Below are 13,640 nucleotides of genomic sequence, written 5' to 3'. Positions count from 1 at the left end.
AACTATTAGACAGTAACCAAACTTGGCAGAACCTGGCTGTCATGTTGTATCAGAAAAAGTAGATTGATTACACTATGGGTAATACTATCCTCGTTCTTCCCGAGTGCAAACTCTGAAGATCGTGCAGTACTGCGATTAGTATACTATTATAGTATTACTCGCGATTAACGAAGTCTTCAGCATTCGGCTGTGCGAATACCAGAAGCATCGATTAATATGCAGAAACACGTTGCGTCATGAACGTAGAATGAAAGCATAGGTCAGAGCTCTTTCTCAGACCATTACGATTTTCGTATTTAATAACTGAAGAATTAACCGAGCACGTAACGCTTTACGTTTTGTCGCATCATACCCCTAAAGGCTTTTCCCGGTCAGGCTATCGGGGTTGAAATTTCTACCACAGACGAAGTTACCGTTGCGCGTTCGAATTTGTTGGAAACACCGGTTCCGGAAAGAAAGGGTTGAAGGTAAATTGAAAAGCGTTGTCGTGCATTGGAAAACCGATGCGTCGCCCGACCTCTCACCTTTGACGTTGCTGGCGCTGCATACGTGCCTTAGATAACTATTTCGTTGCGCGGTCGAGTTTTGATAAGGGAACGTGACGCGTTTCGATACCCTTTTGCAAGACTTTACACGCGGCGTACGTGAAAACGTTTCCGCGGGAAATTTTAATTAACATCCCCGCCGCGAATGTGGGTCAGCCCGGGGTGAAACAGCCGCGACTAAAAATTTTAAAACCGATCTCGTTGATCTCCGAGCTAATTAAAACTGAATCATTTATCTCGCACGTGTCCGGCCTTTTATCCGCTGGAAATATTGTCGCTTAACGACGTTGACCTTACGAAAATTCCATCCTACGAATTTTTCCCTCTGCCGAAATCGTGCATTACCGTATTCTCAAAGTGCATCGTGAAAATCGCAATTTCGGAGGACTTCTGACGAGGAAACGCTCATTGTTCTCTGTCGTTGGTTTAGGTTAGGTTCGAAGAACTGCAGCGACCGTTTTTCCATAGTTCTTATGCATCTCTATTCTCCGGGAAATGGACTGAGCCTTTGTCCATTTGGGTTAAGCTGCATCCCCATTCGTCCCCTGCTTCTTTCGTTATCTGCCTCTCCGACTGGTCTACGTGTCTATCTATTTCTCTCCTCTACCAACTTTTCCCTGTCTGTCGATCCACCAACGTATTTATCTGCCTATCTGCATAATTTATCTCTCCGTTTATCTACCTATTCATCTAATTCATTTTTCTGCAGATCTATCTATGTGTCTACCTGTTCATCTATCTCCAAACTCTCTTCTCTATCTAGCTAACGCTAAGTACCCTGCTTTCTCTCGTTTTCGTGTTCCATTATCTCCCTCACTTGATCCAAAAAAGATCAACGGACATTCGTGGAAAGCGTTCTGTCACATCTACCCACGCATCTGTCGTTATGAATTCTATTCGTGTTTTCATATTATAATGTATCATTTTTATTCTCAGAGGTCTGGTTGTTCGTTGTTTTTTGCCATTTGGCGAATCTTTGATACAGCGTTTATGGTAATGAGATAGTTTCGTTTAAAAGATGAACGATCAGTGAGGGTTTTCAGTGAATTTTGTTCTTATTAGACGGAGATAATTCTGTGATACTCACCGGCGTAAATTGCAACGCAGACGACCAACGTGACCGCTAGAGATAGGTTCTCCGGTCTTTCCAAAGTATCCAGAAATTGTTGGTTGCCTTCCAGAATGATTCTCAATACTAGAAGCACACCCAGGGCGAGGGCCAGCCCTGCTAGTAGGCCGAGGACATGCGTCATGTTGCTTTGATTCATCCGCAGGAAGTAGCGTTGGTATAGCATCTCCACCTGAAGTTTGCAAAAATGGGAAACACACTTCTTAGTTGCAAATACGCTAATACGTTCTTATTTTCTATCACATTTTACTACCTGTATAATATTATTTCAAATTGCCGATAAATTCCCTAGAAGCTATACCAATTTCCTTTATTATTCTAGTTGCATAAACTTTTGGATAAAAATATTTTGTTATCCGTAAACTTAAAATAAACTCAGCAAAGACTCTGTTCTAAAAATTGTGAAAAATTGGAAGAAAAAGATATATTCCATTTTCCGTTCAATAGTCAGAAAAGTGTAAGCCTCTTTAAGGAAACAGACCAGTATGTAACCTTTAAAAAATCGATTTATTTTTATCTTAAAAAGTTCTCCGTTCTTTCCTGCGTGAAGTGCGAAAAATGCGAAGTCGAAATTCGAGAACCTCGCATCACTACAACGCCTTTAGTTTGCTAGAGAGTACACGGAATTGACTTTGACTCGAGCAAACATTTTTGTCATCCGAATGTTCAATCTCAATTTTCTCTGAACACCGCTTTTGACCATGGTTGACAGCATAACGAAAGAACCGAAGTTCCAATCGCTGTGAAATTTTTTGAGCGTGTGTCAAAGACACGTGGCTCTGACACTAACCACTGACTGGGAACCTAAAAATTCGGAAAATTTTTCAATAAAATTATTTCTTAGAAACAATTTGTCTTTTTCTATCATCTTCGACTTCGTGATTTTTTTTTAACTTGCTCGAAGTTTTAAATTTGTTATCTGTGGTCAGTGCGATAGGCACGTTGTTTGCCTTTACTCGCCACATTTTTTCATCCTTTGCAGATTTTTTCTCCGCGCTGTATCCTGTCCATCATCATGGTCCGCTCCATTTTGCAGATGGTTAATTCAAGATTTTTTCCGAGCATTTCTGTTTTGATATTCTTTATCTCAATTTTTTTATAAGCAGTTTAAGGTTAAAAGTAAGATCTGGAAAAAATTTACATGCCTACCTTCTTCCAATAATCTTCCATGAATTTTTAAACAAAGGTTATAATAGAGGTTACGTCATACTGGTCCGCTCTCTTAAAGCAGTACATCCCGGTTCTTCCCGATATCATGAAATTCCCTAGAAACTATACAGTATCTCCAGTACTGTCGCGAATTTGTCATAGACCTGGTTTCAAAGATCACAGGAAATTGATTACTCGGGACCAGATGGTTCCTGGTTTAAACAGAAACTCATATCGTGTTCATTAGAACGAAAGGGGCGCATTCGTTTCGTTGGAAGTAACACAGAGATAGCAATGCTGCTGTTCAACCCTTCTGGCGCTTCTCTCATTCGAAAAGCATTCGCTGTACGCGATGCGGTATTAAGTCGTCCAACGTTGAGACAAATCGCACGAAGCAGGACTAGCCGTGCTAACCGATAGAGTGGATTTCGCAAATCCAGGCAGAGAAGTTCTTCAGAACTCTGCATCCATAGAACTCTGCATCCTCGTAAAGAACAGCGTCTGCGTTCGCGAAAGAAATGTTCAATGATGCATCTTGTTAATTGGTCCGGGTGATTCGTTCACCAGATGACCATGTTCGAAGTATTCGTGTGTCAGTGAAAACTTCTCCAATAGAGGACCATCGTTTATGGATGTTAAGGGGTTACAACGCAAAGGAATAGTAGTCAGTGGAAACGGTGGAAAAACTGTATAGATCTTTATTAAACGGACGAACGATTAGAACTGGCCAATTTAGGGCCACGCAGGTCTCAAGACGTCTGCAGAAAACGGGAGACAAAAGACAAAACGTCCCCACATAGCTAGGATGTAGAGTTTACTTTACTATTTAATTTTTACTACAACAATGGAGGCTGCAAAGCTTGGCCAACCGAGTGGAGCAGTATTTATCTGAACGAGAGTCATTTCGATCTCGATCGAAACGCGAACGAAAGAATAACTGGCTCGGGTTTAAATTTGTTTCGAACCGCGCCCGAATTAGAGGTCCCTAAAATTAAAGGAAGCATGGAAATAGGGAGAGGGAAGCTGAGTGGCGAACCGTTGAAAGCCGGAATAAATCACTGGAACGCCACAGTCAGCATGGTTGTTTCCCTTTTTCATTCTTTATCCTTCATTTTGTGTTCCAACGTTAACTCCGCGGCATTGTTGTTCTTGTCTTTCATTTTCTTCTTTTGTAAGAGGCAACCGGGAAGGTTTAATTTAAAAATGGGTTTATCCCTTTGCACCTCATTGGCGTCACCGCGTGGCGTAAGTCGTGTGCAAATTATTATTCAGCTTTGTTCTCACTAAGCGAATGAAGGAAGAAAATTACTGGACGAATATTTCTTTCTTTCTTCGTGATCAAAATTGTTCATAAAATTTCATTAAATTTCATTAAATTTCACTTTAGAATTGTATTAAAACGATGACCAAGTTTAACGTGCAATTAATACTAGAATTGCTGATATGTAACGTGATCCGAGTAGAAGTACTGACTGATTATGCCAAAAGCAATCGTTCGATTTCAATCTAGCAAAGAGTATAAACCAATAATTTTTAAACCTAATCAAAACCCAACCCTAGCCAGCAATTTTCGTTCACGGTGGTTCTAGTGTTAATATAATTCTGGTTACAAATAAAAGAAACTAGTAACTCTCACGAACTGATTTTAATCTAAATCAAACCTAACCTAATTCTCTGCACTCGACGATTTTTTGGCTAAAGCATAATAGGAGTTCAAAGATTTTCTGTTACAAAGCTGACGATATTTTTCTGAGCAGTGAATAAGAAGTCGTATGATAATTAACACGTAGAACTATTTGATTTCCATATCTCGCACACCGTTACATTATCTGAAATTTGGCATATTAATGAATATCGAGCTTCGAAATTTTATCAAATGGCGACTGCAGGGTTGCAAAGGGCTAAATTTATTCCTGTTTCGCAAGCTATCCAGATCCAGAAAGAGATCAGCTTTATTCTTGATAAAGTAATAACAGGAGACAATTGAACGCAATCAATTTGTCGTATTTCAATCAATCGTTACAAAATATAATGCAAGGTCCACGATCGTTTAACAATATGGACAGAGAGGGATCAAACGGATGCTTCATAACCCGGTTCGTTCAGCTTGTTCATGTTCGTCGGGAACACGCACGAATAAACAGCAATTTTCCACCACAAGTTACATGTATGTAAATATATGACGGGGTCGTGAAAAAGCGTGACGTCTGTGAGAATGAATAAATTGAATATTCACGGGAACGACCATTGGCACCGACAATGTCTGACAGCGTGCCATTTTTCATTATCCGATCCTGCGAAATTAATTTCTCGTTTGATGTTGATGGAATGATCGAGCTATAGCTGCTTACCCATCGATCGTTCGAATATCGACTTATTCGACGTTTTGCTCGCGTTTCACTTGGTACAACGTTTTCGCGAATTACGCGAACCACGTGATTCGCAATACTCGTTGACAGCGTATTGGTTTTAGTTGTGGGAAAATAGAGTCGCGAGAATATTACGTTCGTCGGGATTGGTATACTTGAGAATTGTTGACATGCTACCCAAAGAGGCTTAATTCCTATTAATTGAGGAACGCTGTGGTTACGTCAACAGTTCTTAGCTCGTGTGTCGATAAGTAGAACATCGATAGTTCTCAACTTCTAAGGAGACCCAGGAAACGTAGCATTGTGCTAAGGACAACTTGTATCACATTGTAGGATACCAATTCGAAAGAAATCGCGAATCGGCCATTGCCAACAAGAACAAATTATAAACCGATCGATATTTTCTGGAAGCAAATGGAAAAGTTATTTTGGGTGGCAAAATTAAGTTGCGTGGTCCCTACGGGAAGCTGAAGCGTAGGTTAAGGAAAGCATAAAAGCAGGGTCCTTGGCGACCAAAACAGAGTCTTTAGAAATTAATTGTGACCGGCACGAGCGTAAGTCGCTCGGTGTTGGAAAGAGAGTTAAATTAGAGTGCGTCTTTGTGCGTTTTCGTTGCGTTATCTTGGTGTTCTTTTCCTAAGTTAAATTAGTTTTATGAGTTTTGTGTTCGTGTTATTCTGTTCTTGTTGTTCTGTCAGTTTTTGGTGTCTCAAAACCAATTTTCACCGTTCTACAATATTGTAATCGAACAAAAAGAAATGGAATACAGTGTGTAATATTATGTTCTTTTCTTCTTCTTTGTTCATGAGGGAATAAAAAATTAGCGATGTAGTATATCGAAGTAGCGATAGCTACATTCTTTGTGGCTACCAGAGTGGAGAATCTTAACGTAATAATACATTAACAAGTTGCAACTAGGGTTAATCAAGAAATCAAAGAATGTCACGAACGTGGTAATTAATTCCATGATTTGTTGAGATGTTTTGAGGCAATAGTGTGTATGAAGATACTGAAAATTGGTACAGAAATTTGACAAATTATAATTAAGAATCGTTGACATAATTGATACTAGATTGACACTAGATTCCTAGTTAGTGGATCTTCCGAATCTGTAAGATGTTTAGTGCAGCAATTTTCAAAGAACGTAACACTGTATCACGTAACTCAAATTTTCAAATGCAAATCACGTGTCATTTTCTTGTTTTTTATTTATACCGATATTTCAAAAGCATTGCAGCTTCATCGCTGAGTGTGTCAGTTGTACCTAAGTGAAACTAGCAATGTTTGTAAAATATTTAAATGTTTCTTGCAAGAAACTAGGTTTGGCATCCAGTAGCCTCACTTGCAATGATCGCATTACACCTATACCTGCAAAATCCCTAAAATTATAACACTATATCATTTAATTAGACTCATTAAGAGACTTTGGACTAAGTTATAGACTAGACTAGTTATAGAAGCTAATTAATTAATTTCTCTCATGAACCAATGTAGCATAGTCTCAAAATTAGAGACATATTTAGGTCACGAATAGGTTATGTGATTTTACCTTCGAATTTTTTCTTTAAAAATAAAAGGAAGTGTAATTTAATAATCACATTACACCTATACCAGCAAAATCTTCAATTTTATAACACTATAGAAGTTAATTAATTAATTTCTCTCATGAACCAGTGTATTATAGCATAGTCTTAAAATCAGAGATAGTTTAGATTTAGGTTAGGTTCCGTGATTTTACCTTCGAATTTTTTCTTGAGAAAACAGGAAGAATAATTAAAATATCGTTTACATAAATACAAATTCACCGTTGTCATCGTTGTCAATTGCAAGCGTAAACTTTACACCATCTTCCCTCAACTTAGTGCAGGTCAGGGATTCACTGGAACGCGGTTGCCTGCAGCAGATTCGAATCGATGGTAGAAAGACGAACAGACGCAGCAGATTCGCAACTATCTCTGTCACATACAGTTCCAAATTTCCGATTTCCCAGAACTTGTTGCGCGATGTTTTCCTATTTAGCTGACTGCAAACCTAGATCACTGTATCCATCGGGATATTTGCCGAAGCATGACCAATCTGACGTTGAACGTTCCGATACCATCAAATTGTTCGTAACCACGAATTTTCCCAACGTTTCGCGAAATATTTTCGCGATAATTTCACGAAACTCGAGGCTTTTCGATCGTTCAATTCTACCGGACGTATCTTTATTTCCTGTCGGACCATCTGCTACCAGGATAGAACTCATGGTACAAAACGTCCCAACAAACACGACAGAGTTTCAGTTTCTTTGTTATCGCTGAAAGCATCTTCTTTCTTTACAGCTCAAGAAAGAAGGAAAATAAGATGTAATGCAGAGTGCCTTAGAAACTACGTGGAAACTTTGAGGTAAGCAATCATCTTCTTCTCTAGAGTTCTTAGCTGCAGAAGATAGGCGAAATTTGTAGAAATTCGTGGAAAATAGCGAATGTTCAAAGAAAAATGAAATAAAATTTGCAAATTTCAAGAAAAAGACGGATATTTCTATTTTATATAAAACACGGAATTATTATAACAGAATATATTATAACATAACTATATTGTAGGATACCATTTTGGCAATGGCCGATTCGCGATTTCTTATTTTAAAGAAAAACAAATTAGAAACCGATCGATGACCTGCATGACGTTTCCTAGAAGCAAATGGAAAAAGGTACCGCTATGAAAGGCTACTTTTGGTAGCAAAGCTAAGTTGCCTGGTCCCTACGGGCAGATGAAACGTAGGTTAACAAAATCATAATCGTCACGGGGAGCAAATCGCTAATGGGCTGAATCTTATCAGCCAATTAGCGATTGGAGAAGGCACGTCATCGAGCTTTGCGAAAAGCATAAAAACAGAACCCTTGACGACACAAACCATATTTAGTTCTTTTCCTGATTTAGTTACCTTATTTTAGTCCTTTTCCTAAGTTAAATTAGTTCTCCGAGATTAGTATTCGTTATTCTGTTCTTATTGTTCTGTCCGTTTTCGATGTCTCAAAATCTTTCGCGTAGACCCGATGTTCCTTCGATTAAAGAAGGAAGATAATAAAACCAGTTTTCGGCATCCTACAATATTATAACAGAAGATACGAAGTACAAAGACGCAAATATGAACTTCTCTCATGCCATGAAATGGTATGAAACATGTGGAAAGAGGTTTCGATATTTAAAAGAAGCTCAACTGTACCACAAAGTCTAAAAACCGAGTTTGTCGCTAATAACCATACTGTCGATGGACACGAAACTGGGAAGGAAGAAAAAGGAAGTAATACAGTATTTTTCCAGAAGAGTCCTTGTGCAATGTAAAATAAGTTGTATTAATCCCGCGTTATGAGAGGAAAGCCGCTTTCGGAATACAGTACAGCGTAATAGTTGGTTCTACATCGCAGTTCCGCTAACTTTGAACAAATTTTACGAACCATACTATACACGGTATTTTTTCCAACAACACGAATCGGACAAGCCACAAGGGACGTGGATACTACTCCATCAAGGTTGGAAACGAATTTTTCCAAGCAAAAAGGGATCAACTTTCGAAACGAATTTTGCTAAGCAAAAAAAGATGGAGCAAAAACCGGGCCCAAAGTAAGCTTCGCCGTTTCAAATCTCCCTCTTTCTCGCTCGTCCACGTGTTTACCTGCAAGTTTTTGAAGCAGTGGGAGGCGCAGAGCGACTTCAAAAAGCGGCAAAGCGCACATTTCCTCGATGACTGAGTTATCGGTGCATTAAAACTCGCTTCCTGTGTCATGTCCCTTCCGGTTGTAAGGCCGACCCCGACTTCTGATCCTCGGCTCATCTGTGAACAGAAAGCAGTGTCAAATTCAACCCCAGCTGACATTTATCTCCTTATTTGTATTAACACTAGAATTACCGATTTTTAATGGGTACCTAACTATAACGTACATAAATTACAGTAATTTCAGCGATACGATGAATATGAGTGAATATATCGATTACAGTTCTTTCTTAATACGAGTTGGTACCAATTTTATTCTTAAAGCAAGTGTATGTGTTCGGTGATTGCAAAACGGAAAATTCTGGGACCAGTTATTTTCACTGAATTGGTAATTCTAGTGTTAAATAAACTTCCTCAGAAAACCTATTACTCTATTATCCACCTATGTATTTTATTTTAAGAATGTCATATAGTATTTCGAAAACTTAATTATTAGAAACGGGTGAGGATCTATGGTGGTAATCTATGATGATGTTGGATGACCATTGGTTCGTTACTCTTAGTCACTGAAAGGACCTAGCTGATAAAGACAGTCCAGCATCAGAGTTCCAAACATCTTACTCATTCCAACCTTGACTAAGGGCCAATAGTCATTTTCACCCCTCTAAAAAGTAGGAATATATAAGCACCTTCGAAAACTGTACAAAGGCAGTTCTTATTCTTCTTCGTCGATACATAGTTATTGCATTTTCCGACGTAGCCTCGTTGCAGACCTCGTATTGTATATAGAAGCGTTTCGAAATATAAATCGTTTTCAATCCGGGTTCCAGTAATGAGATAATCAGGACAATCCTGCTTTTGAGAAAAATTGCTCAACACGATTGGTATATGTCTTAGGACAACTTTGATGGATTGGAATACAATCTGTGGCGACCTCTAAAGATCCAGAGCGACCGATAGCCAGTCACAAATCGCGCAAAGGTACGTGTCATGGATCAGGGGTACTAGAAAGACCAAAACCATCGAGAGGGTTCTGCGACGCGTGCCCCCCAATTGTTCTTAACACGTTAAACGCCACGCCGGTCCTTAGGGAGCTGCTAGACTTTCCATTCAGGCCTCGCTGGTCCGTACGGCCCAAAAGGACCCGCATAACTGTGGCTAATTGTGGCGTGAACGAAACGTCCTTCACTGCTCGCAATACCACTCTAATAACGAAGATAAAAGACTTGACAAGTGGACTGTCACAAGCCTCCGTCAGTGAAACAATAATAAAAATGATAAACTCTCATATCAAAGTGTTAGGCTCGTAAGAAGCTGTTCCTCGAGATTACGCGAACGGGAATCAGAACTAAAATTCGAAATGCGAATTTACATGGGTGATGTAAGCAAAGAGGGAATCGTAAATGACAGGAATTCGTGTCAGTTGTTATGAATATGCTAAGACGACAGCTTCCAGTCACACCAGTCTTAGTGGTAATTCGGATCATCATAGACTCTCGCGATAGGTGGTCTAAACATCTGTATCAACCATTCTCACCCTTGCCTCTAGATGGATTCCGACTTCGAGGACTTTCTCGCAAGTCCTCGGAAAATCTCTGAAATTCCTATACATATGTAGGAAGGATTTTAATAACTAGTCGCTTTGCTCCTTGGTAACTGTTTTGTTCCTTCAGTACGCTGGTCGGCTAGTGCCCCAAAAACGCATCCCTCGCTGTTTTATAGGGCATGTCCCCTCTCCTACCATTGGTTCGTTACTCTTAGTCACTGAAAGGACCTAGCTGATAAAGACAGTCCAGCATCAGAGTTCCAAACATCTTACTCATTCCAACCTTGACTAAGGGCCAATAGTCATTTTCACCCCTCTAAAAAGTAGGAATATATAAGCACCTTCGAAAACTGTACAAAGGCAGTTCTTATTCTTCTTCGTCGATACATAGTTATTGCATTTTCCGACGTAGCCTCGTTGCAGACCTCGTATTGTATATAGAAGCGTTTCGAAATATAAATCGTTTTCAATCCGGGTTCCAGTAATGAGATAATCAGGACAATCCTGCTTTTGAGAAAAATTGCTCAACACGATTGGTATATGTCTTAGGACAACTTTGATGGATTGGAATACAATCTGTGGCGACCTCTAAAGATCCAGAGCGACCGATAGCCAGTCACAAATCGCGCAAAGGTACGTGTCATGGATCAGGGGTACTAGAAAGACCAAAACCATCGAGAGGGTTCTGCGACGCGTGCCCCCCAATTGTTCTTAACACGTTAAACGCCACGCCGGTCCTTAGGGAGCTGCTAGACTTTCCATTCAGGCCTCGCTGGTCCGTACGGCCCAAAAGGACCCGCATAACTGTGGCTAATTGTGGCGTGAACGAAACGTCCTTCACTGCTCGCAATACCACTCTAATAACGAAGATAAAAGACTTGACAAGTGGACTGTCACAAGCCTCCGTCAGTGAAACAATAATAAAAATGATAAACTCTCATATCAAAGTGTTAGGCTCGTAAGAAGCTGTTCCTCGAGATTACGCGAACGGGAATCAGAACTAAAATTCGAAATGCGAATTTACATGGGTGATGTAAGCAAAGAGGGAATCGTAAATGACAGGAATTCGTGTCAGTTGTTATGAATATGCTAAGACGACAGCTTCCAGTCACACCAGTCTTAGTGGTAATTCGGATCATCATAGACTCTCGCGATAGGTGGTCTAAACATCTGTATCAACCATTCTCACCCTTGCCTCTAGATGGATTCCGACTTCGAGGACTTTCTCGCAAGTCCTCGGAAAATCTCTGAAATTCCTATACATATGTAGGAAGGATTTTAATAACTAGTCGCTTTGCTCCTTGGTAACTGTTTTGTTCCTTCAGTACGCTGGTCGGCTAGTGCCCCAAAAACGCATCCCTCGCTGTTTTATAGGGCATGTCCCCTCTCCGTCGCCTCGTCTTCACGTGTCCGTAGCCTCTTCGGCTGATTGTGAGCTCCGATCCAGACGCCCCAGCTTGGGGTCCAAACATCCCCATCTGTGGCTGTTGTCCTTGGACCTTCCTAGAACTCCAACGAAGGGCTTTCTCACGCCGGAAGACAATGGGCAGTAATGAAAGTTGCTCTCACTTGCCCATATAACTTCCCGACCTTGCAATAGTACCCCGGTCTAAGGCAGGGCCTGCTAGGGTAGCCTTACTGATGAGTCTACTAGCAGGCCCAGGACGAAACGCATCCATTCCTTTTCCTTTCATCCCTTCTAACACCACACGAGGATACCTGAGACCAACCGACCTCAACAATCGTGGTGGAGGACCCCCTACATATCCATGGCTCGTTTTCCCAAAGCAAGGATCTCTTTGTACGACGATCCTCGTGGATCTAGCAAGTAGGAACTTCCCTTAGGCTCGAGGGCATCGCGCAATTAGGCGACACGACCCTCCAAGATCATCTTGCAGAGAATACTTCGAAAAGTAGAATTCCTAGAATTATGAAATTAATACCTTCAAGAGCATCGAATTGAACGGAATTTTTATTACCATAGATATTAACCAGTCAGCTATGGTGACCTCTTTTCAATCAAGTGATGACAGATATAGTCGACAAACACAGAGTAATTGACGCTGTTGAAATATTGGATCAAAAATACGGTTTTATTGTATAAAATGAACAATTTTATTACTAATGTTTACTCATTCACTTACATAAGCATATAGTACATATGCTGGGAATACAGAAATATCTGTACTAAATAATAATCACGCGTGTTATATTTAAAAAACGATGGGGTTTTATGCATAAGATTGTCTGATCTCTAAGGGGGTGACAAATGATTAGGGTTGGACTTGGGTTGTGACGTCAATTGTCGTTTCAAGAGTATAGTTTTAATAAACCACTTTTATATTTTTAAATTGCATCTATTCTGTTGTCAACATTCTTACAGAATTAAATATCTAGGTGGTGAGAACTTGAAGTGAAGTATAGAAAAATTGGACTTCGTCTTGGAAATAAATATTCCTAGTGCTAGGTTGGCGTCAGCAGCAACACTGAAATAGGTGCAAAATGTCTAGCAGAGCAGCGTAGATCCAAGAGGAATGCTAGCTTTCAACACCTGACTCTACCTAGATGCAGATCACGCTTCTCACCCTTATGCATACGAATTTTTCAGCTTGACAGTACATACGTAGACACCAGGACTGGCACTATTATTCGATAAAGTACTCGAACAGGGAGAGTGTAATAACGGAACTCAGTTATTCGAGAATTAGAATTTTGCATTTCAAAGAGAGTGTATCCAGGTGCTACATATGATCCTAGATAGCCATAGAATATGGAAAAGCTGCGAGAAAGAACAGATTTGACACTGTTAGATGACTGTTTAGTCATCTGTTTATTTATGTACATTAGATAAACTCCAAACCGGCTAACTTTTATCCCTTAGTCATCCTTATCACTCTATTGCTCACTCTAACCCTGACCTTTTCTGCATCATCCTCTGTGGACAACCTCCACTTACTTCCTAATTCGTATATAAATATTGCCCATTGTTGAAAAGATAAGTTTAATTATAGATAAAAATCAATCTAGGATAGAAGGTACCAATGAATAACTTATAAGATCTTAATTCTGAGAACGAATGTTTATATAAACTTTCGATAAGGTTAGGGGTTTAGGCGAACTGTGTCACGTACCCTTTTGACACTCTCTAGAGAATCGATCAGTCTCTCAAGGGAAGCACTCAAAGAAACATATACCTTCCTTGAGT

The 13,640-nt window shown here is 39.9% G+C and overlaps 1 protein-coding gene across 1 annotated transcript in view; it reads right to left on the bottom strand.

Moving 5' to 3' along the window:
- The window catches only part of LOC108551847 (adenylate cyclase type 6), a 92,465-nt gene that overhangs the window by 49,227 nt on the left and 29,598 nt on the right, over positions 1 to 13,640 (bottom strand). Inside the window, exons 4-5 of the mRNA XM_017906175.1 lie at positions 8,851 to 9,009; positions 1,633 to 1,846 (exon numbers count right to left, since the gene is read on the bottom strand). Of these exons, the coding sequence (XP_017761664.1) occupies positions 1,633 to 1,846; positions 8,851 to 9,009 (373 nt within the window). The remainder of the gene's footprint in view (positions 1 to 1,632; positions 1,847 to 8,850; positions 9,010 to 13,640) is intronic.

This window comes from Eufriesea mexicana, unplaced genomic scaffold (genome assembly GCF_001483705.2).
Source record: "Eufriesea mexicana isolate 0111107269 unplaced genomic scaffold, ASM148370v2 scaffold5020, whole genome shotgun sequence".
Taxonomy (NCBI): Eukaryota; Metazoa; Arthropoda; class Insecta; order Hymenoptera; family Apidae; genus Eufriesea; species Eufriesea mexicana.
This window is presented reverse-complemented; position numbering and strand designations above follow the sequence as displayed.